The 25,088-nt window shown below is 52.5% G+C and overlaps 10 protein-coding genes across 10 annotated transcripts; 4 read left to right on the top strand and 6 right to left on the bottom strand.

The window, feature by feature from the left end:
* Nucleotides 1-4,706: 4,706 nt before the first annotated feature.
* B0H65DRAFT_434318 (chromatin remodelling complex Rsc7/Swp82 subunit-domain-containing protein) lies at nt 4,707-6,518 on the bottom strand (the record flags this gene model as incomplete). The annotated part of the gene is made up of 3 exons (XM_062825121.1): nt 4,707-5,217; nt 5,285-6,302; nt 6,464-6,518. 3 exons carry the CDS (start codon nt 6,516-6,518, stop codon nt 4,707-4,709), a joined length of 1,584 nt encoding a protein of 527 aa, XP_062677463.1.
* A 651-nt stretch (nt 6,519-7,169) lies between these two features.
* On the bottom strand, nt 7,170-8,721 carry B0H65DRAFT_310251 (cyclin-like protein). The gene has a single exon (XM_062823286.1). The coding sequence runs from the start codon at nt 8,492-8,494 to the stop codon at nt 7,448-7,450; it is 1,047 nt and encodes a 348-aa protein (XP_062677462.1). The 5' UTR covers nt 8,495-8,721; the 3' UTR covers nt 7,170-7,447.
* A 1,322-nt stretch (nt 8,722-10,043) lies between these two features.
* On the top strand, nt 10,044-11,066 carry B0H65DRAFT_310205 (uncharacterized protein). Its single transcript, XM_062823284.1, has one exon. The coding sequence runs from the start codon at nt 10,497-10,499 to the stop codon at nt 10,875-10,877; it is 381 nt and encodes a 126-aa protein (XP_062677461.1). The 5' UTR covers nt 10,044-10,496; the 3' UTR covers nt 10,878-11,066.
* B0H65DRAFT_310214 (uncharacterized protein) lies at nt 11,024-12,684 on the bottom strand. The gene is made up of 2 exons (XM_062823285.1): nt 11,498-12,684; nt 11,024-11,415 (listed from the first exon to the last, which is right to left on the bottom strand). Exons 1-2 carry the CDS (start codon nt 12,360-12,362, stop codon nt 11,171-11,173), a joined length of 1,110 nt encoding a protein of 369 aa, XP_062677460.1. The 5' UTR covers nt 12,363-12,684; the 3' UTR covers nt 11,024-11,170.
* Nucleotides 12,685-13,819: 1,135 nt separating this feature from the next.
* Nucleotides 13,820-14,425, top strand: B0H65DRAFT_434821 (cytochrome b5-like heme/steroid binding domain-containing protein; the record flags this gene model as incomplete). Its single annotated transcript, XM_062825155.1, has 2 exons — nt 13,820-13,878; nt 13,963-14,425. The coding sequence occupies 2 exons, from the start codon at nt 13,820-13,822 to the stop codon at nt 14,423-14,425; spliced, it is 522 nt and encodes a 173-aa protein (XP_062677459.1).
* A 527-nt stretch (nt 14,426-14,952) lies between these two features.
* On the top strand, nt 14,953-15,967 carry B0H65DRAFT_434319 (uncharacterized protein; the record flags this gene model as incomplete). The annotated part of the gene is made up of 2 exons (XM_062825122.1): nt 14,953-15,579; nt 15,722-15,967. 2 exons carry the CDS (start codon nt 14,953-14,955, stop codon nt 15,965-15,967), a joined length of 873 nt encoding a protein of 290 aa, XP_062677458.1.
* Nucleotides 15,968-16,013: 46 nt separating this feature from the next.
* B0H65DRAFT_310167 (uncharacterized protein) lies at nt 16,014-17,149 on the bottom strand. The gene has a single exon (XM_062823283.1). The coding sequence runs from the start codon at nt 16,855-16,857 to the stop codon at nt 16,060-16,062; it is 798 nt and encodes a 265-aa protein (XP_062677457.1). The 5' UTR covers nt 16,858-17,149; the 3' UTR covers nt 16,014-16,059.
* Nucleotides 17,150-18,237: 1,088 nt separating this feature from the next.
* B0H65DRAFT_581451 (uncharacterized protein) lies at nt 18,238-22,048 on the top strand. Its single transcript, XM_062830817.1, has 4 exons — nt 18,238-19,185; nt 19,247-19,324; nt 19,384-20,192; nt 20,252-22,048. Exons 1-4 carry the CDS (start codon nt 18,561-18,563, stop codon nt 21,737-21,739), a joined length of 3,000 nt encoding a protein of 999 aa, XP_062677456.1. The 5' UTR covers nt 18,238-18,560; the 3' UTR covers nt 21,740-22,048.
* B0H65DRAFT_310148 (uncharacterized protein) lies at nt 22,049-23,547 on the bottom strand. Its single transcript, XM_062823282.1, has one exon. It carries the CDS (start codon nt 23,436-23,438, stop codon nt 22,227-22,229), a length of 1,212 nt encoding a protein of 403 aa, XP_062677455.1. The 5' UTR covers nt 23,439-23,547; the 3' UTR covers nt 22,049-22,226.
* Nucleotides 23,548-23,863: 316 nt separating this feature from the next.
* On the bottom strand, nt 23,864-24,688 carry B0H65DRAFT_445935 (uncharacterized protein; the record flags this gene model as incomplete). Its single annotated transcript, XM_062825778.1, has 2 exons — nt 23,864-23,900; nt 24,351-24,688. 2 exons carry the CDS (start codon nt 24,686-24,688, stop codon nt 23,864-23,866), a joined length of 375 nt encoding a protein of 124 aa, XP_062677454.1.
* Between the last annotated feature and the right edge of the window lie 400 nt (nt 24,689-25,088).

Raw genomic sequence — 25,088 nt, 5'->3', positions numbered from 1 at the left:
AGCCTCGCTTCGAACGTGTCAATCTCTCCCGAGGCTGCTGCGTATCCTCGTGGCTAGCAAGACTTTTTGCTTGCCAACTGCAGTCAAGCAAAAGGGTCTTGGTTGGTCGAGAATCAGATATGAGATGACCACTAAAAACAACTGGGTGTCCAGGTGGGGGGAGGAAATTCAGTTCGTTCGAGTCTCATGCAGCTGACAAAACAGTTCGTTGCTACGCAACATTGACAGCCAGAGAAGGGGTCGTATCGGGCGCTTCCGTAAACTCACTTCTACATACAGTAAGATGCCCTGTAAATGCAAGTCCCAATAAATGCAAAGACCCAGTAAATGCCAGGAATTTCTATGCCCGAATTATTTTACTATAGCAAGGCCTGCTAACTGCTAAATGCAAGCCGGTTAGGCCTGGTTTTGCATTTACAGGGGCATTCTTTTACTAGGAGGGGAGGATCTCTGGCTCTCGACAGGGGTCACTTACTCCACTTTTTTCGCGGTCAGCGGGCTTCTAGTGGGCGACGGCCTGGAATTGGGTCCGTGCACTGGTACCTCTAAGTGCAAATGCCCACTAACTGCAAGGAAAATGACCTGCCCCAATTGTTTGCATTTACAGGGCATCTTACTGTACAATTCTACATGCATCGTCATGAACCATCAAAGGCCAGATGGCGCGCTGGTCAAGGTCCCTCCGCTTTATACGCAGGTACTTGACGATTCCTCCTCCATCAATGGCAGCTTGAAAGCATCTCTTTGCCCAGAACGCCGCAGGCAGACAGGGACCGCCGAGTTCCCAAAGGCATGAGGATTGACCTTTAAATCCGCTGGGTAATCCAGACGTGTCATGGGGTCATGATCCTCCTTGAACTCGTTACTTGACCCCATTGGAGGGGCGGAGGCAATGCTGACGATGCCTGTTCCCAAACCTCATGGCGTATCAACATGAGATACCGAACTATAAAGTCGGGCAGTTCAGGCTACAGCCAAGGCGGCAGGCAGGCAAGGCATAAGAATCCTGTGTCCTGAAGATGTTGGACCACAAAACGGTCGAAGATTGAGCAGATCTCACATCTCACTCGCATAACAAAAAAGAAAACTTGCAAGAAAGTTGGTAACTCCATCTGGCATGCATCGTGTGTCTTGGAAGGCGGACCAATCTAGAAGCATCTTCCCGCAGGGCAAGAGAGAGGGGTAGGAGGGGCAATGCAAAGAAACGCCCTCACAAATTCCCTGAAAAGCTATCACGAACAAAAGATGACAGGACGCGGAAAGAGTCTCCGCGAGTGACCTTGTCCTTGTCTTGAGGGACCCTTTTTTGACTTTTCGATGCTGATCACGGAAGTCCCTGGATTTTATTTCCCACGACTGAGATCGTCGCCCCTCTTGTGATGGCAGGCAGGCAGGCTGGCCAGCAAGGCAAGGCAAGACGGGCAATGCTTCATTCCTTCCGCTCGTAGCCAGACGTCGACGACGACGTGCAATTCATTAACACACTCTCTGAGTCTCTGCAAGGTGAGGTATAGTGAGGAGACTGACAAGCTGATCAGCAGTAATACATATACGTTCCTTGACTAACATAGTTACGTACATCGATACGACTCCGTATGTAACACGAATTAGGAAACTCACAATTCTTCTGGCTTCGTCTGCATCGTTTCACGAACCAGCCCAAGCATGGATTTCTTGACGATGGGGCAAGGTACACTCAGCCACGTTCTGGTGGTAACCTAACCTAATCCCCCCACGAACCGGCCTACGTATGCACATTCTACCATCTTCGAGTGGCAATTTCGAACCAACCAGTTTGCCAAGATGGGTCAGAAAGAAGACGACTTGCGTCAAGGTAAACAAGAATTGCTATGACGAGCATGGACCGGGGGTCGTGGTATGCTTGTGGATTCACTTCATTATTTCGCCTGTCAACAAGCATCCTTCTCGAGGTTATTCGCAGTCGTTTATGTTTCATCTGTCTGTTCATCCGTACCATCCCCAAGTATCGCGTAGTTCCGTCCGGAGCGAACCAGCCAGGTCTACCAAGTCAGCTCAGGTGAGGCTTGAAATATACTACTACATCGTATCATTTCAGCAAAGAACCACATGTTCGTTCCTCTTCGGCTCGGTCAAGGTTGGCTGAGGAAATGACACAGAAAAAGTTCAAACGTGAGCAGGTACACCTCAGTCAGTTGACACATTAAATATCTCTCTTCCTGGATCTACTACTTCCTTTCAAATCGGCCCGCTCGCTTGTCTGGCTGAGTTCTTGGGCGGCGGTTATTGACGATATACCATACTCTATTCGTATCAAGGTGCGAATTGATGAGAGTCTGATCGTAAATGGAAGAAGAACTTGTTTCCATCTCCGACTGATAGTCAAACAGAAATGGTAGGTATCTGACAGTCGTCTATTTGATGGCACATGCCTGCCTGCTAAGCAACATGGTAGCGTAGTGTGGGAAGAAGATTGACCGGCCACTTGTAAGAAGATCCTGCAAAGGTGGTCAAGTCATAAATAACTACACGATCCATGACAAGATATCAGGGGGTGTCGTGCTGTGCGTGTGAGAAGGTGGGTGGGTGTACATGGCCAGGCAGACATTGTGTATAATCGAGTGACTTGATCGTCAGGCTTAAGAGTTGATAGTTATGTTCATCATCGTCAAAGTTCGAAGACAGAACGAGACGCGAGGCTCTGCCGAGAACATCCCAGGCAGCTGGAGATGCTTATCAGGAAGGATAGATATGACCATGATGTTGGCTTTCTCCGCGTAAGCAATCATTCAACCTAACCTGGTAGTAGCTAAGCGGTGACAGCCGTATCAATCAAAAATGATAACGGCCGGTATCGTCATCATCTGCGTATACCAGGCAGAAGAAACCATTGAGTCCTCAATACCTATCCAGTCCGGTCCGGCCCAGAAACATCTCAATCAACCAAAGAGAATCGCTTCATACATGCGAATAGTAGTACTAACCTCAACTTTCGGTTGAGTTCATCGGACATCGGATCTTGTGGGACGAAAGGACATGCGGTTTTGAGTGCCTGTTCACTAGAAACTTTCCATGTTATCTGCTACCTCGGGTGCCGCCGACTCTTGATATATCCAAAAGGGGCTGGGCTGCCTGTTGAGTTGTGATGTCGACTGATAGATAGTTATTAGTTAATACCGGTACATGAAAGAGACTACCTCATTGTCAAAGTTGGCTGCCTGGAAGATTTGGAAAGACTGAGACGGCAGTGGATAACGAACGTACGTACGTCTATGACTGTTCCTTGGGAATGGTGTAAATGAGAAGGCAAGATGCATGCTTGCTTCTGACAGCCACCTAATCAATCTACCTGGTGCTCTTGGCTAAGGTAGGTAGGTACTCAAGTGATGTTCTTACATCAGTTCATCAGTTCTACTCAGGAGAGGAACAAAAACGAGTATAGGTATGTAAGTTTATTTGGGCAGTCTGTTTTACCTACCACCGAAATTTCCTCTTTCATGCAAGGGGGTGCAAGTTCTGGAAGAGACACTCCCACTTTACTTGCTCTGAACTGACCCCTCAGATGGATGAACCGATTGAGTTAGGTTCCATTCCTGATGTTCGTTCGTAGCTTAATCGTTCCATTTTAGAACAGTTCGCTTTATCTCCTCTCTTCATGTGCAAAAAATGGAAGGGTATTTATTACAAACGCTTCAACTGATCCATGTGTGCTTCATCTCATTGAGCCCGTGAGATGACCTGTAACTACTTCGCCGAGTATCTCGGTGTACGAGATAACCCTGTGTTGCCAAAGGTTGGAATGTGAGATGGCGCGACGGCGCGGAACGGAACAACACCCGTAACGTGTTGAGAAGACGTAAATAAAAGTCGAGGCTAAAGCCAGAAAAGATATATCCACTTCACTCCCACATGATCCTCTTTGCCTTCAGATTTTTCCTGAGCAACGACGGTAAGTGATATGGCCCGCCTTTGGTTATGTTGATACAAACAGCAGTAAATGGCTGGAGTCGTTGTCTCATGAGCTATGTATAACACTCCTCTGTGAACTGCGGACACCCAACGTAACGAGATCAAGTTCAACTAACTTCCATTTACTTACGACCATCCAAATCAGCGCAGCCACTTACTCCATGAGAGTCAACGAAGTAAACCGCGAAAAAAGCGAGATGGCATGCTGGAATTAGGGGGTGCCTATACGCTGGGTATATTATAAATAGACAAGAGGTTACCAAACATTCCCCATTCCCCCTTTTAAACCGCAATGGCCCAGCCAACAAATACACCATCCGTTTATGAGCAATTCAATGAAGCAAGCCGAAAAAAAAATGATGGATGAGCGCCGCCTCCAACGACCAACCGGATTTTTCCTTTCCGCTACTCTTTTCCCCTTTTCGGTATCTCCCAGCCCGAGCGTATCATAAGTCATCCGGGCCCTTTAACCTTATCGTCTTTCTTATGACATATAGAAAGTACGAATGTACCTCCAAGAAACAGATTCCGGTCTTTTGATGCTCCATGCTAATCGAGCCACGAGGTTTCATGACCGCGGCAGGAGACTCCAAAGTAGTAAGACCGTGGAAGACAAGTCTCTTGACCTGAACCAAGAAAATACGGTCAAGCACCTGTCACCAAGACGGTCTAAGCTTGTATCCAAACCAGAACAACAAGCCTGTGTCTGTCTGTATGTCTTTCGCACGTGACACCTGTTGAACGCCCATAATGCCTCCTCACATGATATTCATGCTATAAGGCACAATAGCCTTATCAATCACCGGCTCGCGGCGACACGTCGTATCCTTCTCGTCACCCCACTTGCCGAACCACTCCTCCTCATTCTTCACAGCGCTATCGAATGCTTTCCTGCACTCCTCGGGCAGCAGATCCCTGATGTCGTCCGGTACTGCGCTCAAGCCTTTAAAGGGAGCAAGGAAGTCGGCACGCGCGGAGGCAGCCCGATCGGCGGGCGATGTGCGGAAGGGTACTTCGTAGGCGGCCGGGGAGATGCCGGCGGGTGGCAGCTCGACTTCCACGTCAGTGATGAGGAAGTTGCGGGATATCGAGGGTTTGACGGGAGGAAGGCCTGAGGACGAGGACGAGGCGTCTTCAGAGTCTACCACTTGCGTGATGCGGGCATGTGTAGGCTGAATGATGCGTGGGTAATGCATTTGGTTGGTGTGGATGTCGTAGACGCCGTTCAGGTTCGCGCGTCGGACGCTGGTGAGGATGCTGTTGAAGTTACTGTGTAGAAAACAGGTGTTAGCGGGCTTGTGTCCGTAGCAAGCAAAGTAAACAAGAGAATGCTTACCTAGCTTCGCGAGCATGCTCCAACTGCCAGTTCACGTCGTTGACGGCAACCCGTCGCTTGGTTGGGGCGACCTTGGCGTTTTGCTGTGGTACTGAAGGTATATTCGAGTGATAAACTGAGCTTGCACCGTGCCACGCCACATATTGGTTCTTGTTGTAAGGCTTTCCTGGCTCGAAGATATCGTTGGGATCGGCAAGCTCGCCCTCAACGACACCCTCCTCTCGCGCCTTGGCGACTTCGTAGTCGTCGACGATCCTTCGTCCGCCGACAATGATCAGGGCGCCGAACTCGCGGAACACTGAGCGTGCCGTCACGATACCAATGGTACGGCCCTTGTAACTGTGTGGGATGATTTCGCGCTCAATCATGTCCCGTTTTTCCTCGTCATTGACGATGATCTTGTAGAGCTTTCTGTGTTTGGTGAAGAAAAGATACGAGTCTCTGAAGCCGACGCAACGTGCTGGCTCGGTCGAAAGCATGTATAGGCGATCTCCACGGCCGAGGACGGTGAATGTGCGGCAACGGTACTCGCGGCCGTCCTTCAGATTTCCCAGCTTATCGACCTTCTTCTCACCCTCCGGGTCCTCGGGAAGGTCCACCTCGTCGTTGATAATATCGAGGACAGTACCATCTTTGTCGATAGACTGTTGGGTTGGTTGAAAATGCTGGCCCTTGCGACCGCCCCTGCCTCTCCATCCTCCGCGACCGCGACGGCGAGGGGTATTTTCATCGCGATTGGGGGGTTCGATTGGTAGAGTGTCCCAGTCGGGAGGTCGGTTCTTGGGTGGTCGCCCCAAGCGTCGGCGGCGGATGACAGGCTCTGGGGGAGGGCTTGGGCTCTTTCCTGATTCGTCTTCCTCTGGGGCTTCCTCTTCCTCGTGTTCGTCACCAACCGACTCGTCATCCTTCTCGGCATCATCCTCGCCATCTCGTTGTGAGGGTTCGGCATCGTCTTGATCGGCATCGGGCATGGGCTCATCCTCGTCGTCTAGACCTTCGAATGTCTTTGGGGTGCTTTCTGATTTGTGCAAGACTTTGGTAAGCGACTGTTTGCTTGAGGACGGAAAGATTCACGTGTGTTATTGAGAGTGAATTACAGTGGTGTGGGATGTAGTCTTTTACAAACTACAAGCAAATGGAGGGAAGAACTGGCAAATGATGGAAAACAGAACAACTTACCAAGGGCTTGTTGCGCGCGTTTAGCGGCTGCGCGGCCTGATCGCCGAGAAGGCATTTTGTCGACGGCAAAGTATCGTGTGCTCGATGATAAGTTGTGATCGGGTTTGGAGTGTCGGCGCAGAGTAGGACGGTCCGATGAGTTACGTTTGGGGTTTGGAGATGACGATGCCAAAATCACTGAGACGCGGTTGAGAGACGGGAGACGTGAAGCCGCTGCAGTCAGCGCTAGTGGTGGTTTGCGCATCAAGCGACTGCCCAATGGCCCACTTAGCGTGTACAGTAAATAGGCAATATGCACTGTGATTCTTTTGGTGCAACGGTCCTATGTGGCACTGTGTCCATCAACTAATCACTGCAACCACTTCATCCCTTAGAAGTTCTGGATTCCAGCTCTTCCATGGACATCTTCGACAAACCTGCCTGTTTTAGACTTCATGTTTTCAACGGTTGGCCAGATGTGGAGTAATGATATCTTGTATTAACTATCATTCTGCTCCCAAGTTCCTGTCGCTGCTAAAGCAAATAGCGAGTAGCTAAAGAAGTCCCCCAATGCCTCGAGTAAGATCAACTTTCAGAACCGCAAATGTCCTTCCAATGTGCCTAGGTGGAAGCCGACTACGTTAAGCCCATTGCCCACCTTATAGTCAAAGTGAAGACCTCTGATCACACGCCTGGACCCCTTCGACCTGCCACACTGCAGCCTCTGCAGTCACTGGCCCTATCTTGTGTATATGATGATCCGCTTCACTCCCGACCACGCAAGATGCTCCCAAACTTCTGAAAATCCGGACGTGCCTGTGGGTTGCCTTTTGCCTGTCAACCAAGTTCAAAAGCCGCCACGTTCTCAGTAGGACTACCTTGTCATCTTAGTGAGGCTGACCACCCTGTCAAGCTTAAGAAAACGCAATGCTGTCACGCCGCGATTCTGTCCCGTGAAAATCAAAAGCCAACGCTCTATCCAAACTACCCGCGCACCCGAGGTCCCTAATTCGCAGGAAGCTTGTCGAGGTTTGGCACTCCCTCAGGGAAGATCTCCTCAAGCAGCTTGTCCTTCTTGTTATAGAGCAGACGATAAGCTGTCTTGACGGTTCCGTCGCTGACACCCGCCACTGCCGCAATCTCCTTGGATGTACGTGACTCGTTCCTGATGTGGGATGCCATGTAGATACAGGCAGCGGCGACGGAAAGGGGTGAACGGCCAGCCAGCTCCGAGATAGTGCTGGTCTTGTCGGCCAGCTGGCGGGCAACATCCTCGACCGCAACCGAGTTACGGAAGTTAAGGTTGCTGCAGTAACGAGCGCAAAGCTCGGTAGCGGTAGTAGATCCCTTGCCCTGGTATTGCTGGTTGAAGGTGGGGATGCTGGTCGTGATTGCATGTTCCTCGCCTCCGATCTTCTGGAGGAAGGATTCCAACTGCTTGAAAACCCTGCCAATCTCCTTCTTGGAAACCTTGGTCAGGCTGTAGATCTCACGGAACGTACGCGGCACTCCCGTTTGGCGGCATGCAATGAAGATGCAGCCAGCAGTGATGGCTTCCTGAGACTTGCCCTTGAGGGCCTTGTTGTCCTCAACGAGCTTGTAGATGTGCTTGGCAGCATTTGCCACCTGGGTACCAGCATTGATGCTGTCCGTCAAGCCCTGAATATCGCGGTAGGCCTGCATGAGCTGCTTCGAGTTCTTGTCCTGAGTGATCTTGTTCTGAAGGTGGGACAGATTCTTGCCGTTCTTGCCATCGAACGCGATAGTGGTCTGGAGCTGATCACCATCGATCAGCTGGTTGGGACCATCACCAACACGAGAGGGGTCATCGTTGCCCTGGTCGTCGTTGGAGAAAGTACGCCACTCGGAGCGGGTGTCGATAATACGCTCGCCCAGCACGAGACCGCAGGAGCCGCAAACCATGTCTCCTGACGAGAACTCTTCGACGAGGTGAGGTGGGTCTTCCTTGCACTCCGGGCACATGAGGACATTCTGGAGATTCTCCTTGAACTTCTCCTGCTGCGGAGGCTTGGGAATGACGAAATCGGCCATTTTGGGCGTTGTTAAACGGGACTGTGTATTTGGACTATCTGGAGGAGATGGGAAAATGGTCGTGGCCCAGGTGAACTGCGGGTTCAAAGTTTCTGCAGTGGAAAACCAGAAGCCGGGAAATTAAATGGTCGAAAAAACGTCAAAGGCGGGGTAGGACGCGAGACCCCCAAGATTCGATTGATTTGGTGCGTCGCTCTGAACGATAGAGATCGAAGCCCTTTGTTGCAAATGGGCTTGTCTGTATTTGGGCGTGACTGCTCCGGTTTACCAGTGAAGGCGTCTGAGGGAGCGCTCGAGTGAGGCCGCCGCAGAACAGAGAACAGTCGGGTCACGGTCGGTACGCTGGAAGTAGTAGTCGTCGGAGATTGCAGATGCTTCGAGGGACTTTTTATCGAACGAGACAGAACCTAGGGGAAAGCGGTCGAAATCGATTTCGTTGATTCCGGCTTCAACGATCAAAGTGTTTTTATCGGCAGCGTTGCTGTCAATGATTTGTGAGCGAGCGAGCGACGACAGGCAGTGACGGCGTTGAAGAGACGGGGCGTGCGTGGAAGAAGGGGCGAGGCGCGGAGTCCTGAAAAAAAAAAGAGAAAGAGAGAGGAAGTGGAAAGGCCCAGTCCGGCGTTCTTGTTGAGCCAAAGTTGAAGGGAAGCCCAGACCCGACTGACGGGCCGGCTGTTTGGCTGACGGTTGCGGCTTGGCCTGTAACACTGGCAAAACCGCTGTAGGGATTGGCCCTAATCGCTATGCGTCATGGCCCCAGTGACACCTCAGCAGGCACCAGCCTGGCGGTTCTGGTTCCATCCAAGCCCGGACCTCAGCTGCCGAGCCCCACATGGCTCCCGTCTTGTTCCTGTCCTGGAGCGAGGCGGAACCGTTTAAAACAGGGAGTTTCCCACCTTCCCCCGTCTTGCCACTGCACTTTCAGCCTTATAAGAGAATCGCCATGCATCCTTTATGGACCCCGGCCGGACTTCCGAGTCCCGACGCAGCATTAACGGAGTTCAATCCGGAACCCCGGATCCTATTTACGGACGAGCCGCATCGCATGGAATCGAACATGTTGTTCCTTCATATCAACCTGCTTTATCTCTGATACGATTTAGGAGGCCTGAAGACCGCCACGGCGAACCAGCATGTTAGACGACATCTCATAACGGCTCTTTGGGATCTCTGCGCCCACGAACAACGATAGAATGACCTTCGAATACAGGTATTATCTTTGTGTGTTTGGGGAGTTCACCAGAAGCTCATAGCAAGTTAAACCGAGGGGCTAGGTGGACTGTGCATGAGGAACAAAGATCGTGACCTTATGATGATGATCTAGCAAGCTACATCAGGCCTCTTTGTGGGAAACTGACTTGCGTTCCCCTCGTGTCTTCCATGGAGAAGTCGATGTCAACGTTGGTGATGGGCTCTGAAGCCTGGATATTTTACCCATTCCAAGTCACACGACAGTTTGACTGCGTGATCATTTAAGGACACGGCTCCTCCCGTTCCTGACTCTATCAGCAACACCAACAAGCGTCACCATCCACAATCAAGGTGCAAGAAATCACTCGGAGGCAGTGACAGTGACGGGAAATCACTGACAAAGAAAGAGGGGAACTCGGAAAACATCCGCGAAAACATCCGCGTTCCCCGGCAAGGAAAACCATACAACCCAAAAACAGCCACACAAAGAAGATTGTCACCAATCCGCTAGCCACTAAATGTTGATTGTTGCCGTCATACCACAAAGAACAGGTCACTACCCACCCACTCGTGCGATCTCCACAGGCCTTTTCCAAGCCTCTGGTTGTGAATGACGCCCGTTAGAGACTCACAAGTATAACTGACCTCTCCCCAACCCTCTCCATCTAATCTAGTGTAGTCCTACGTACCACACTCCTCAACTCCACACAACTAGTTTTTCTCCTCGCCTCTGGAAGAAGAAGAAGAAGAAGAAGAAGAAGAAGAAGAAGAAGAAGAAGAAGAAGAAGAAGAAGAAGAAGAATAAAAAATGCCACGCCTCCACAAAGCCCACGGCTCCGCTCCATACATCTACATCACCAGCCCCGATTCATCTAACTCCTCTATCTCTGCAAGCGCTTCTGACTTCACCCCCGGTTCCAACTCTCCCACATCTTCCGACTCTAGTTCCAGCTCCTCCTCCTCAGCAGCAGCAGCAGCCTGGCGTTCCAACGCCTCCGAGCTCCGCGACGTGACGCGCGACTTCTCGGCCGCGCGGGCGACTTCGACGGACGCTAAGACCAAGAGTTACACGGAGAAAGAGGTGGCGAGGTTTGAGGCGATGGCGAGGAATGCGGAGCTTATGGCGAGTATGGCCATGGCGGCTTCGGCTGCGAAGAGGAGGGATGGTGTGAGTAGTAAATGTGCGTAAGTGTGTCCTAAGTGGAGGAAAGAATAGAAGGGGAGACGGAGGAGGAGTGGTTACATACCTCTACGGAGGGAATGGATGCAAGACTTGACTCTGACAAGTTCCTATGGAAACAATGTTCACCAAGAAGGAGACAGACAGATTGCGTAATAGTATGTGAGAAACTAGGAGATCTTTTTTTTGGCCCCTTTTCTGGTATTTAAAAAAGTCGTAAACTCGTGACGATACTCAGATATCTAATTTTTACTCTCGGTCCGTCCAGGAGTACCCAACCCACCACCATAAACCATGCCTGCTTAGAAGAGACCAAACTTCTTGCCGAGGCCGGCGAGGTTGTTGTCACCGTTGTTGTTACCGTTGTTGTTGTTGTTGTTGTTATTGTTATTGTTGTCCTTGTCCTTGATAGGGAACTCGTTGCCAGTAGCCGTCTTGTAGCCGTTGCGGATGGCGTCGGCAATCATGTTGTCCTTGGCCTGCTCGACGGCACTCTCGTTGTCCTGCGGGCCCTGCTTGAGGAACTTCTCCTGGACGCAGTCGATGCCTGCAGACGAAAACAAAGTTGGTCAGATTATTGTTTGATAGGATAGGGGAAAAAATGGGAGGAAGTGTTTTGATGAACTTACCCTTGTCCAGATAATCCTCGTTCTGCTCACCCTTGGCACCACCGCCAGCCATGTTGTTGAAGGCGTTCATGAGACCGCCGGAGTTGTTGTTGGAGGACTGCTGCTGGTTGTTGTTGTTGCTGTTGCTGTTCTTGTTCTGGCCGCTGATGCCAGAGATGGCCATACCACTAAGCTTGCCAAGGAGACCGCCGTCGCTAGAAGAGTTGTTCTGCTTGTTGTCAGAGCCGTAGCTGTTGTTGTTGCTGCTGGAGCCGTAGCCGCTCTGCTTGTTCTCGGAGCCATAGGTGTCGCTGGAGCCATAGCTGGAAGGCTTGTCGTCATCGTCGCCCTTGTAGCCGGCATCATTCTTATAGCTCTGGTTGTTGTTGTCGTTGTTGGAGCCATAAGAGTTGCTGGAGCTGTCGTTGCGCTTGTTCTCAGAGCCGTAGCTGTTGCTAGAGCCATAGCTAGACTCCTTTCTCTCATCGTCATCGCGCTTGTTGCCGGAGCCATAGCTGGAAGACTCCTTCTCATAGTCGTTTCTGCGGTTGTCCTCAGAGCCGTAGGACTCGTTCTCGTTACGCCTGCTCTCGGAGCCGTAGCTGTTGCTAGAGCCGTAGCTGGACTCCTTCTTCTCGTAGTCGTTGCGGCTGTTGTCGCCAGACTGGTAAGAGGAAGACTGAGGACGGTCCTCGTTTCTACGGTTCTCATCGGAGCCATAGTTGGAAGAGCCGAACTCGTTCCTCCTGTTTTCACGGTCCTCAGAGCCGTAGTTGGAGGAGTCCTCGCGGCGCTCGCCCCGTCTCTCGTTCTCGCGCTCGGAGCCGAACTCACCACGCTGGGAGCCGAACTCGTTATCACGCTCGCCGTAGTTGTTGTAGGACATGTTTGCTGATTTGGATTAAAGTAAAGGGATGATGTGGATGAGGATGAGGATGAAGAAGGAGAAGAAGAAGAAGATGATGATGATGAGACTTGGAAGATCGCGGGAACAGAGTAACCGAGGGGCCACTGGAAGATGTACAGGTGATTATATAGTGTTTGATAGTATGTGACACTAGAGGAGAAACAGTCTAATCTACTAGGACGAGGAGTGGTGGAGATGGCGAGATGAGTCCGATGAATCGCGGAGAAGGTCTCTCTCTAGTTCTCAGCTGAGCTGGGGTCGAGCACTTAGGTGCTGTGCAACCAACGTACGAGAACCCAGGCAAGACCATGTCAGACATGTCGTCGTGATTGAGGACTCCGAGTGACGTTATCGATCTTCAGACTGCAGGTGATACTCACTAGGAGATACAAGTGGGGAGACGGGCAAGCCGGACCCAGAAGGCCAGAACTAGACTCTGATCGTAGCTTGTGGCGGTGCTACGCCTTTGCTTCTTTTGACGCACCTTCCACACCCATCTTTGAGATCGGACGTGCTTGTGATTGTTGTTGGTGATAATGATCTCGTAGCTACCCCTGAACCGCGGTATAAGCTCGGAGTTTGTAATTCGAATGCTCTCACCTGGAGAACCTCTACGGCCTGGCACTAGTGGTTAATGATATCAATCTCCATCGACCAGAACAACCCAGACATTGCCAGATCATCGGCAACTCCCGGGGGAGACTTCCACAGACTCCAATCACGACTCCATTCTGCGTTAATTATAGACAGAAAACCCCACGGAGGAGAAGGGCATGATTTCAGCGGCCCATCACAACGCATGCAGACGCCACGCCGCCAAGAGGGTCCAGAGGTGCTGCGTGGGTAGCGTGGTGTGCGTGGGTTGAGGAATGGACAAACAAGGAAGTGAGGGCATTCAGCTCTGAACCCCCTGCACACCCCTCCATTGCAGTGAGGTCTGGGTGATTGAAGCTCTTCAGTGCGGGGGAAAGCGAGTGCCGACACCGTGCACGAGCCAGAGGGTGATGGCGATCCCGACCGGGGGCACCAGACTGGTTCGTGCACGACCATTTTTATGCAACCCAAAGGTATCACTTGTATATGCCCAATGCGGACGTGTAATAGTATAAACGTGAATTACCGAAATACTTATTAGATTAACTTTGAGAGGTTAGTATTAGGGTTAGCTCCGGGGGTGCAAGGGGCCGGTGAAAGGCCCCGCGTGTGAATATTTCATCATATGTCAACCATATGTCTTGCATAAAATATGCATCGGGACTGCCGTTCGGCAGAGGCCGCAGAGGTACCGCGGCAGGCCCCACCTTGGCTGCCCTGCCCCCCGGCGCCCGTCATCGTCAAATTCCATCATCTCATCCACCGTCAGCGCACACTCACAGTGGTGACAATAACACCAACATCAGCTTGAACCGACATCGCAAATAACCAATTCCACAGTCATGGACTACGTCGAGAACAGAATGGCCCAGGAAGCCGCCAAGCAGACCGGCAGTGCCGAGTAAGGGATTCCCATGACAATCGCAAGCTTCTTCTGCTTTGGTGTTTCTGATGGCGCTAACTGAGATAACCCTCCCGCGCGCAGGTCCTTCGTCACCCCCCTCAACCTCGTCCTCCTCGGCATGCTCCTCTACACGGCCTACAGCTGGCTGAGGCCCCATAGCCCGGCCACCATTCCCAAGGAAGAGCCCGCCGTCGTGTTCAGAACCTTCACCCCGAGGACGCTGCTGCCGTACAACGGCGAGAATGACATGCCCGTCTACCTGGCCGTGCGTGGTCGCGTCTTCGATGTCACCCGCGGTCGCAACTTCTACGGCCCCGGCGGTCCCTATGCCAACTTTGCCGGTCGTGACGCCTCCCGCGGTCTCGCCTGCGGTAGCTTCGACGAGGAGATGCTTACCAAGGACCTTGACGGCCCGCTTGACACTCTGAGCGATCTTGACAAGGATCAGCTGGAAGCGCTCCAGGGCTGGGAAGAAAGGTTCCTTGAGAAGTACCTCGTTGTTGGCAAGCTGGTGGCTGCTGGCGAGGAGGACAAGGCTGAGTAGAGTGCTCGAGCATGCGAGCGCGACGAGAAACGAAAACAACCGAGACATGGAAAGGAGAGAATGGACAGCCTCTCTCACCGCGATGCACGAAGCACTCCGGTATCCGCAGCAGAGTCTCACTCCGTAACATGGAGGACGCTGTACACAAAGGATACTGATGAAGACGGAGGCGCATGGTTCGGTACTTGATATAACGGCGAATGTTGGTCTACTTTAAAATGGCGTACACCCTACCGATTAAGAGGCTGGCATGGGAGCCAATGACCTTAAACGATCTAGAGTTTGGCATATTTGGTATATACAATTTGGGGTCATGATGGGTGCAAATATTTCTTCCGCTTGTATTATCCTTATATTAACTGTTTCGGGTTTTTGGTTTATTAATGAATCTCTGATATACCACAGTTCAAGTACCGAGTTACACCAGACACTATTTGAGAAGCTTTGTGTTCTCACTCCTTTCCTCCCCCTTTTGCGCTCCTATCTCATTGCCTCAACAGCTTCGACACCACCCATCCTCCGTCACAATGCGTCTCCTCTCCGCCCTGCTCCTGGCCGAGACGGCTAGTGCCCTCACAGACATCGAGCACAAACCCTTCATGCGCAAGAACATCGACCCCATCGTCTCCCCCGGCAAGTACATCTCGCACATGCACTCCTTCTACGGCTCCGACGCCATCACCAAAGACCTGCCCACCACCGCACAACTACAAAAGGGCTGTTCATCCGGCGAAAACCCCAACGACCTCTCCATCTACTGGGCGCCCACGCTCTACTACGTTTCGGGAAACAACACCTACACCGAGATCTACCCAGCCACCTTCAAAACCTACTACGAGCAAATCGACCACGCCGAGATCCCATTTCCCGCCAACTTCCACGCCGTCGCCGGCAACGCCTCGGCGCGGTCCCAGTCCGACGTCGACGAGCGCGTTACGGCTTTGACTTGGTGGTGCGACGGCAACGGGCCCGAGGACCGCAACTCCCGCCCGAGAGCGGCGTTCCCCAGACAGACTTGTAGCGCTCATATGCAGGCTATTTTGAGGTTCCCGGATTGCGTGAACCCGGATAAGGTGGAGGAGTATGCGTATGCGGCGCAGAATGGCGGGAGGTGTCCGGGTAAGATGAAGAGGATGCCGAGCTTGAGGTTCAGTGTTAGGTATGATACGAGGAGGGCGATACCGGGGGGTTGGAAGGGGATGCCGCCTTTTAAGTTGGCTTGTGGGGAGGTGAGGAGTTATTGTCTTTTTGAGAAGTGCTTTTGAGTTTAACTGACGCAATTCTGCCTGCTTGCAGATTGGCGATGGGTATTGTTTCCATGGCGACTTCATCAATGGATGGTTTGAAGATGCGGCCCAGAACATGTTGAAGGCCAAGGGGCAGACGTTTATGAGGATTGACGGAGCTCATGGAAATGGAAAGCAGTATAGTAAGTGCAAGGCTAGGGATGCGGATCCGGAGAATGGGACAAGTGACTACCTGAAGAGTCTAGAGATGATGCATGGACATATGAAGAAGAAGGAACGGACGTGGGAGGCTTAACAGTGGCTTTCTGGGTTCAGTGCTTCTTGTCACGTATGGAGTGCTGTTAGTAGTTCCTTTCTCTTGTTGTCTCTAGTACAACAGAGACTATATCAGAAACTAGTCCTAGTCACCAACCCAGGAGCGTCATGAGACATCCCTAATCTACTTCTCAACTCAACTGGCACCTCGAACTCAGTCTCCTTTGGAACCAGTCCCAACTCTGCCAGTTCCTCATCAATCACATCTGGTCTCTCATCAAGTATCCTCTTCAACTCCCTCGCCTTATTTGTGACATCCTCAATGCTCACAATCATATTTTCCGCCCACTCTTTGATCAACCCAGCCGGTATCCCAATCTGAATACTGCGATAGTTCAGACTATCCAGCCGCACCGTCCGCTCGGGATCCCATTGGATCTTGACGTTGAGTGACTGTAACCTGTCTTTTCTTTTGCTTTCCCTGCTGATCTTTTTGGACGCCTTCTTCTCCGTCTCCGTGTTTGTTCCTCCTTGGGAATCACTTGTCATTTCCTCCTGCTGCTGTTGCTTTTGACGTGACCCCGACCGAGGACTCGCAGTAGCAGTAGAAGTAGTAACATGAGTCAATACCCCCTTACCCAATAACCCCAAAAAATCCTCCCGTTTCATCTTGATAGCCAGTATGCGCTCCTGTCCCGGGTCCTTGTAAGAATGTCCGGAGCGGTAGAGCATCCAGGCCCAGCTGGGCTTGATCCAGGTCATACGAGTGGTGCGAAAGTCTGGGGAAGCATCGAGTCGCTGGTGGGCGACGGCGGCTGTGGCGATGGTGGATGGGTAGGCTTGGTAGACTGTTATTGTTGCGCCATCTTGATCTTGGAGGGCGCGGATTTGTCTGGTGGGAGGCTTGGGGGGGAGGTTTGGGAATGACATTTTTGGTTGATGTTTTCTTGAGTGACAACTTGAAAGCTGATTCCAGTGAATTCTTGTGTTTGATTCTTCACCACTCAATACCAAGTTCAAGATGGTGGTAGTCTCTCGGTTGCAAAAGAAATTGAGTATCTGAAATCGGTGGAAGGTGAGTCTTGGTGATACAGACTGTAATCGCAACCCCTGACCGACGAAACTCGCTGTTGTCTCTAGCTATTTCTTGGCATCATCTCGTTCAGTAACTGTTGCTCCCATTCCCCCGTTCTGTATCTGTTCATTGAACATTTCAAGTTTCATGTATGTCACCTCAACACAACTCAGATCGGACTTGTTGACTGATGTACGTAATGTCATGTTTTCTCGCCCGTATAGGTGGGAGTTGTAGTCCCGCGTTACTTTGGTGATCTGAAATTGTTAGTGCTCGATGAACTCTGCAACGCAACAGGCTAGTAACAACTGAATCGCTTGATCTCCCCAAGACCGAGTAAACTCGAGGCTTTCTGGATCACCAATGATAGACAGCTCGCTTGCCCGTACCTGAGTACATCCGAGGGCATTGCTCGATGATAGACAGAAATAGATGAACTCAAGTTGTGAAGGAGAAATGTAGTAGAATGGAGGTCGGCACTAGCCACATCCGAGCCACGATATGCACCGCCACACAATCATAGGACGATCTTCCCCAGACTTCCCCAGACTTTACCGGAGTTCCTCCCATCTTTCTTTGCTCGAGACACATCTGGATCTTTTGAACTCCCAAAACCTTCCCCTGAATCGCGTGGGCATTTAGGGCATTCCCAAAGGCCTGGCAGGGCAAGCGACAGGGCAAAGCGAGTTTGAAACCCCAGAGTGATGGACGTGAGGTCATCCACCCGATCACCACCATCTCCCAGCCAATCGGCGCAATCACCACATCCGGTTCCTGGCCCAACGTTGACAGGCTGACGGCCCGTCCAAGACACATCACCACAGTTTTCCAAGTTTTGTTCCAGTATTCGCTTTGGGACACTGAACCATCGAATAGACTTTTTCTGGATGCGAATTCGGACGTCAAGGTCATCAAAATGGCATGTTGGATCGAGATTTCGAAAGGCCCAGAGCTTCCGTGGAAGTCTTCCTGTGCCGCCCAATGCAAGAATTGTGCAGCTATAATGCACTCTTTTAATGCACTACCTAGCCTCTAGTGGCCTTGCCCACGGCGAGGCTATGATGTCGTTATCCCAATCCGTCCACAACCTGGAATCTGAACCTTCTAGATGACCGAGGCTTCAAGGGCGGGATTGAACATCAAAATAAAGGGGAATACAATGTCAGCATCAAGTTAAGCATCTTGACCGCTAAACGTTCTTCCCCCCTATTTTCTCCACTGAAGGTTCATCATCTCTCAAAAGCTAAAGACTATAAAAGACACCACAACACCACCAAGACCACTTCTCTATCTTCATATCTGCAAGTTCTCCTCCAGTATTCGGTTCTTTGTACACGGTACGGATATCATCGATTTTTCACCAAATCAGGATTCGATCGTGACTTCATTTGCCCGTGGTAGCCACACCTCAACCGCCCCTCTTCCCTAGTGTTGCATGTGGCGACCTCGTCTCCCTGTCTATCTGGGCAACAACTTCCAAGTCTTGATACTGCCGTCGGCGGCTGGTAATGCATCACTACAGCTACTGTGATAGGCGTACCTGCGTATCGTTGTCACCATGTCATTCGTGAAGCTATCAAAATGCCCATCGAACCCCGAGATCCCTTCCTTTCACCATGTTCGCCCCAGGTTCCACCACAACAACACTCATGATCGAATCCGTGAAGGCTCCGACAGACATCCCTCACTTTCTATGATGACTGGGAAGATCAAGAAGGGCAGGAAATCAGTATTCAAAGAATTGGACCTGGACACCGATCAACCTTTCCACCACTACCCAGGCGAAAGAGAGTTCGGCGAGATCACCGGACTTCGTACAGACAACGAGAGTGACGACGGCACCAGTTACAGGCAATCTGGGTCCATGAAATCGCCAACAACACCAACATCGCCCTCGTCTAGAAGACCTTGGTATTCGAAACTTAGTCCAGGAAAAAGACCACGCATCAGCTCGACTTCCAGTGCGCCACCTCCTGGCATGTCGAGCTTTACCAGGCTTACAACGCTTGCCTTGTTCATTGCCGTGGTGATACCGGGCTTCAGTTACTACAACGGTCGTGAAAAGGTGTCACTCAGTGGGGCCGATGCTGGAGTGATTCGAGAAGTGGTACAACCAAGCGGCCCTATCCTCGAACCAAGGGCAGATAGCTCAACCGATTACTGCGCGAGATGGGCAGGACAAAGTGAGATCCTTGCTTGGGCCCTTCACATATTCGACTAACTACTGACCTGTACACGTACAAGGCGCTTCGGTCAACGGGACATTGTACCTCTATGGTGGTCAGTCCAAAACATCCCCAGACCAGACTACGGATACCTGGAGTAAGTCATAATCACTCAGTGCCCTTTAGCTACCACAAACATTGCTAACGGCGTGCTAGATAACGACTTCTACGTTCTGGATCTCACAAAGTCATGGGATACCGGTTCACCACGACTGCGGGGACTACCCAGGCCTTCAGGACCCCCTGCCGTGTCGATGGGATACCTCTGGAATGACTACAACAATCTTTACCTGTACGGTGGTGAATTCGCTGACAACCCCTATGCCGAACCTACCGAAGAGTCCATCTGGAAGTACGACATCAAGAACCAAAAGTGGACAGAGTACAAGCAACCAAAAACTTCTGCCGGCAAGTACTCGACCCAGGGCGACCTGCTTGTCCAGAGATCGGCTGAGGGTTCTGGTATCTCGGTGCCTGAAATGGGATTAAGTTGGTATTTCGGTGGCCATCTCGACCTCGCAACAACGCCTGGATGGTCGAATCAGATACCTCGGGTCTATTTGAAGAGTCTCCTCGAGTTTACACATCCGGGATACAACAACGAGGCCGTCTACGGGTTAGAGGACAAGGGAGCGGGCGAATGGGGCGCCTTTAGGAACATTACCGAAGGCGGTCTCCAAACAGACCAAGTTTTCCACGAACGCGCAGATGGTGCCCTGGTATACGTGCCAGGCTGGGGTGAGAAGGGTATCCTTATTGGCCTGGCGGGTGGTACGGCTGATGAGTTCTCCGACAACCTCGAGGTTTTGGATGTCTATGATATCGCCAGCTCGGAATGGTACCACCAGAAGACCAGCGGAGATGCGCCATCGGTACGAGTTAATCTTTGTGCTGTCATTGCTTCAGCACAGGACTTCTCAAGCTTCCAGATCTATGTGTTCGGCGGTCAAAATCTTCAACCAGCTGTAAGTTTCCATCAGTGTTCATACCTAGGTTGAGGCGGTTGAGAACTAACACCCACCAGAAAGAACAAACGCAGTACTCAGACATGTACATCCTTTCCATCCCATCCTTCACCTGGGTGAAGGTCTCCGACGACGACGATGAACACAAACCTTCGGCCCGCGCCGGCCACGAATGCCACCTCCGTGACGGCCAAATGATCGTCGTCGGCGGCTACACCGGCGGTCAAACATGCGACTCGCCCGGCATCTATGTATTCAACGCCACCTCCCTCACCTGGCAATCCTCATTCAAAGCCCTCGACCACGACCCCGACCTCCATCCCGAAAACTCCGTCCTCGGCAACTCCTTCGGCTACCAAGTCCCCGCCCCAGTCGCCAGCGTCATCGGCGGCTCCGGCTCCGGCGGCGCCACAGCCACCCAGCCCGCCGCGGGCTCCGCGACCGCCGGCCCCTTCGCAACCGGCAAATCGCCCGTTCTAACCATCACCGCCACCGCATGGGGCCCCGGAGCCACCACCACCGCCAAACCGGGAGACCCGGGCAACCCCAACACCGAAACAAAAGGCAAGGACCGCAAGGCGGGGCTCATAGCTGCCGGCGTCATCGCCGGCCTCTTGGGTCTCCTCGCCATCTACCTCGGCTACTGCGCCTGGCTCTACCGCCGCCAGGTGCGCGCCTACAAGACCCATCTGGCCGTGGCCAACCGGTACTCCACCCCTCACCACCCCGGCGCTTCGACCGCCTCTGGTCTGGCCGCTTTCTTCGGCTTCGGCAGCGTCGGGAGAAAGACGAGCAAGCAGAGCCGCAAGTCTGCTACAACCGATCCCCTTAACTCCAACGGAGCAGCAGCAGCGGCCGGAACAGCAAGTAACCGACCAATCTCCCCCTCCAACAGCTCCATCATCTCCTACTCCTCAAATAATTATTACGGCTACGGCGGCATCCCCCCCATGGTGGAACCCAAGATGCTTTTTGAAGACGGCGGAGGTGACCTGCAAAGCCATGCGGAGTCTGCCGGGTACGGAAGTAGTACTCGTACCTCGCACACTGCTTCTCGCGGCGGCTATCCCCGCCCATCCCTCGGCTCGTCACCTATGCCACCTATGCCGGCACCCGCCGCCGCAGGAGGGGGGGTTATATCCTCCTTCGGTACTTCCCCTGGCTCCTACTCGCCGTGGACTGAAGTCTCCATGTCCATGTCAGGACTGGGCTCTTCTGGAACGGGAACCACGCCTGCTACTTTAAGTAGCGATCCTAGCCCCGGTACTGGGACTGGAGGAACTGTCCCTGGAAAGGTTATTCATGTTCATGGTCATGAAGAAGTTGCTGCGGGAGACGACGGGGGGGAATTCTACGACGAAGCAAGGGGTAGTGGTAGTGTATCCTCGACGGAGAGGCTGCTAGAGGGCGTGGAACCGAGTTTCTTTAGTGTGGTGATGGGGCCGAGGAGGGCGTTGAGGGTGGTTAATGGGTTGGAGGAGGAGTTGGATGAGAAGAATGGGGGTAATGTACTGCAGAGGGGGGGTCAGGCGAGACGGGGGTCTTGAGTTTATTAAATGACGGAATGGAATCACGCGTACACGCAAGGAAGGATAAGTTTGTTGTTATTGCTTGGTTGATTTCTTCTTTGTTCTTTGATAATATCACGGTTGCTCGCTCGTTGAATAGCTTTGCTTGATACCCATTATAGTCAAAATCGCCTATATGTATTTATATGCCTAGTTGTCATATTCGTTACACTATACTGATATCCTCCCTTAGTTGAGCTCTCGCTCCAAGCCTGCGTTGGTATCTACCCGTCAAAATGCATCATGCTCCAAAAATCGAGAAAACCGAGGAGACGCCTTATGTACAGAACCATGAGAAAAGCCAAGAAAAAAGAAAATGAAAAAAAGGAAACCGTATGTGGGCTACGTATCAATCACTCCCCGTGGTAACTAGGGATGGAGGGTCCTCATGTCAAGAGGAAATACGTGCAGGAAAAGATAAGAGAAGAGAGTAAAAGATGAAGAAAACATGCCACGGATGCCATCATCAAAAAGCAATGGCTTCAAGATGCGGTCCCATCGGCGCCAAATGCGTCCTAAACCGCTCCATCAACCTCTGCGCCTCCGTAAACCTTCCACTCTGCATCAGATTCTGAATCGTATCCAGCATCAACGACGCCAACTTGGTGATGTACTTGGCCTCCGGATTATCCGGCTTATAATTCGGCAGCCTGGTATTCCACACATACTCATTACTGAGATACTCCAGCGCCAGATTCGGCGACGGGTTCGTGGGATGATACAGCGCCAGATGCGCCATGGCCATCGGCAGCGGCTTACGGAACTCGTTATGGACCGCGGCAAAGGACTCGAACAACGAAGCGGGCGGTATCTGGTGCTTGTACGACTGGCCCGTAGTATGCCAGCACAGCCTGCGCCAGGCGTGCATGAGGTGCTGCGCCGAGGCCGAGGTGTCGTCGATGACCTCCTTGCCGCGCAGCATGGACGTGTAGGCCTCGTCCAGCTCGATGGCCTGGGACTTGGCCATGATGAGGCTATCGAGGAGGACGGCGGGGTGGGCGGCGCGCTCGGGGTTTCCCGTCGTGAGCGCGGGCTCGTTCAGCAGCCGCTGGAACCAGGACCAGGCGAGCTCGTCGAGACCCTCGGCTACCATGTAGCGCAGAAGAAGACGGGTGAAGGTGCGGTTGCCGAGGAAGCCGAGCGAGCGCTCCTTGCCCGAAGAGCGCAGCCAGCGCAGGACGAGCAGACCGGCCCCGGATTCCTTCATGCTCTGGGTGACGGAGACGGCGGCGGAGAGCTGGATGTCGCGCTGGACGGCCAGGAGGAAGCCGAGGGCGCGCTGGGTGTTCATGATGCCCTTGGAGACGGCCAGCTGAAAGATGTCGTTGCGGTTGTTCCTGACGGCCGGGGCAGGGGCGGCGACAGAGGGTGGGACAAAGGCCTTGTTGTTGAAGAGGGGGTTCTCCAGAATGGCGCGCATATGCTTATCCGTCGGACGGGCTGGTACATCTTTGGAGGAGGCGGGAGAAGCCGAGGGCAGATAGGTGACGGTCGGGGCGGCCGGCGCGACCTGGTTGGTATCGGGAGTCCATCCGTGCTCTTTGTCTAGGTGGGCTCGGAAGGAAGCTTTTAGGACATCGAGGAGCTTCTGGGATTCGCGCTGGTTGAGGGGGAGGGGCTGGTGGATTGGCGGGAGGATGCTCTTGAGAGAGCCCAGCGGTTTGGTCTTGAAGAACATGGTCAATCGTTTATTGTTCTGTAGGTATCGGATTGGAAGGCGCCGTGTAGATGACAAAGCTCGGCTTCCGGGGTTCAGGGAGGCCGGGCTGGTCGACGGCCGATCGGTTTAGTGGTCAGTGACCTGATGATGTCGTTGACGATGTCGTTCACGATGGTTGTGCTTGAGGTGGAGTGGAGCTGTCACTCCATGGCCTGGCCCGGCCTTACGACGGGAAATGCGAACCCTGACTCCAGAAAGCACACAATTCAATGACGGGAAAGGACCCACTTCTCCAGGAGAGGATAGCTTATGCAGAAACATGATTGGTTTGTTCGCTCTTCTAGACGGGAGTCTTGGACGCCTGTGGGGGCTTATTTTATCACACCTTCATCACTTGCGCCGAACGGGATGTTCTTGTTCCAGTCCCAAATTCCATTATTACTTCACATCCGCTTCACGGTCTCCTTTCTAAAGTTGCCCCTATTTGGAGCATTGACACAAATGTGCTTCTAGTATTGTGCTCCCGTGTGCGGGTTGTCGGTCACCGCACACGCCCGGCTACGGTGCCGGTATGCGGTCGGTTTCACAGGCACTTGGTATGCACACATATCGCACTAACAAAGGAGGCCATACCGTTAGTTTGTTGCCCATGTGGTAGATCTTCAACCTAGAATCAGGGGCCCAGGCAGAAAAGGGGTGTCTGCTGAAAGGATGCCGGCAACGAGGGCTTTGTATGAATGTCAAGAAGACATTCCTACACTTGTATATCGGGTGTTCAAAGGCTTCAGCTCCATTGTTAGTCCTAAAGCTCGAGCCAACCAGTTGAAGCCGTCAAGACCTGAGTCATGTGACTCATTGACTTCCACTCCAAAACCCACGACCAAACCCGCTGGTTGGGGTCACTGGAGCTAAGCCTGTTTCGAGCTGTACCTGGACAGCCCTGACGTCGTTTGTACCGGCGTGTGTTGAAGTTCCAGGGTGCCTTGGATCCAATCCTTCACACGTCTCGTTGTCTTTTGGATGGAGATATGTAGCCAAACTAGACCAATCAATATCATGCCAGGGAAACGGGATTCAAAGACACCTCTCTCAGAGTCTCTGGCTTCGCCGAGCCAAGCCAAGGGCAGCTTCGCCTCCCCACAGCTTCCCCTTTCGACGTTGCCCAGCTTGCCTGCCCCAGCCCAGCCTTTCGAGCGAGGGGCCTGAGGCTCTGAGGGGCTCGAGGGGCTTGAGGGGTTCCCCATTTTCCATTCGGGCCAGTCAACCATTGTGCTGGGATGGGCTTGCCAAGCTGTGTCCATCTGCTCACTCTGGCCCTGTCATCAGGTGTCTCGCCGTGCCTCCTGAGGCAAGGGGGGCGAATTCCCTTTGCTTCAACTGATTCAATCCGACGCGTCTCTTTCCCTTTTCAATCCCCGCGCTCGTCTCCATCATGGCGGACTGTCCGACGGCGGTCCGGTGCAGGTATTTGTAGTTTTCCGGGCTCAGTTAGCAGCCATGTTGTTTGCGCCCTGCATGATATGGTTAGATAGTTTCCGTGCCTTGCGTGCCTAGTTACCGTAAGGTAGCATGGGGCAGCTAGGGCATATCAGATAGCCTCATCTGGTAGTCTCTTAGACACCGACAAAGGCACCAGCCATGGGAACTTGAGATAGAAAGAGATTGATC

This window comes from Neurospora tetraspora (assembly GCF_033439725.1).
Source record: "Neurospora tetraspora strain CBS 560.94 chromosome Unknown B0H65scaffold_8, whole genome shotgun sequence".
NCBI classification, from domain to species: domain Eukaryota; kingdom Fungi; phylum Ascomycota; class Sordariomycetes; order Sordariales; family Sordariaceae; genus Neurospora; species Neurospora tetraspora.
The sequence above is the reverse complement of the archived record's forward strand: the minus strand, read 5'-3'. Positions and strand labels throughout refer to the sequence as shown.

What these genes read in the sequence shown, in the direction of transcription:
- B0H65DRAFT_310214 (XM_062823285.1), bottom strand. Translation starts at nt 12,362, where the DNA reads ATGTCCTACAACAACTACGGCGAGCGTGATAACGAGTTCGGCTCCCAG. An exon ending in CGAGGATTATCTGGACAAGG is followed by an intron (nt 11,416 to 11,497) that starts GTAAGTTCATCA and finishes TTTCGTCTGCAG; the next exon opens with GCATCGACTGCGTCCAGGAG.
- B0H65DRAFT_581451 (XM_062830817.1), top strand. Translation starts at nt 18,561, where the DNA reads ATGTCATTCGTGAAGCTATCAAAATGCCCATCGAACCCCGAGATCCCT. An exon ending in CGCGAGATGGGCAGGACAAA is followed by an intron (nt 19,186 to 19,246) that starts GTGAGATCCTTG and finishes TACACGTACAAG; the next exon opens with GCGCTTCGGTCAACGGGACA. An exon ending in CCAGACTACGGATACCTGGA is followed by an intron (nt 19,325 to 19,383) that starts GTAAGTCATAAT and finishes ACGGCGTGCTAG; the next exon opens with ATAACGACTTCTACGTTCTG.
- B0H65DRAFT_310251 (XM_062823286.1), bottom strand. Translation starts at nt 8,494, where the DNA reads ATGGCCGATTTCGTCATTCCCAAGCCTCCGCAGCAGGAGAAGTTCAAG.
- B0H65DRAFT_310205 (XM_062823284.1), top strand. Translation starts at nt 10,497, where the DNA reads ATGCCACGCCTCCACAAAGCCCACGGCTCCGCTCCATACATCTACATC.
- B0H65DRAFT_310167 (XM_062823283.1), bottom strand. Translation starts at nt 16,857, where the DNA reads ATGTCATTCCCAAACCTCCCCCCCAAGCCTCCCACCAGACAAATCCGC.
- B0H65DRAFT_310148 (XM_062823282.1), bottom strand. Translation starts at nt 23,438, where the DNA reads ATGTTCTTCAAGACCAAACCGCTGGGCTCTCTCAAGAGCATCCTCCCG.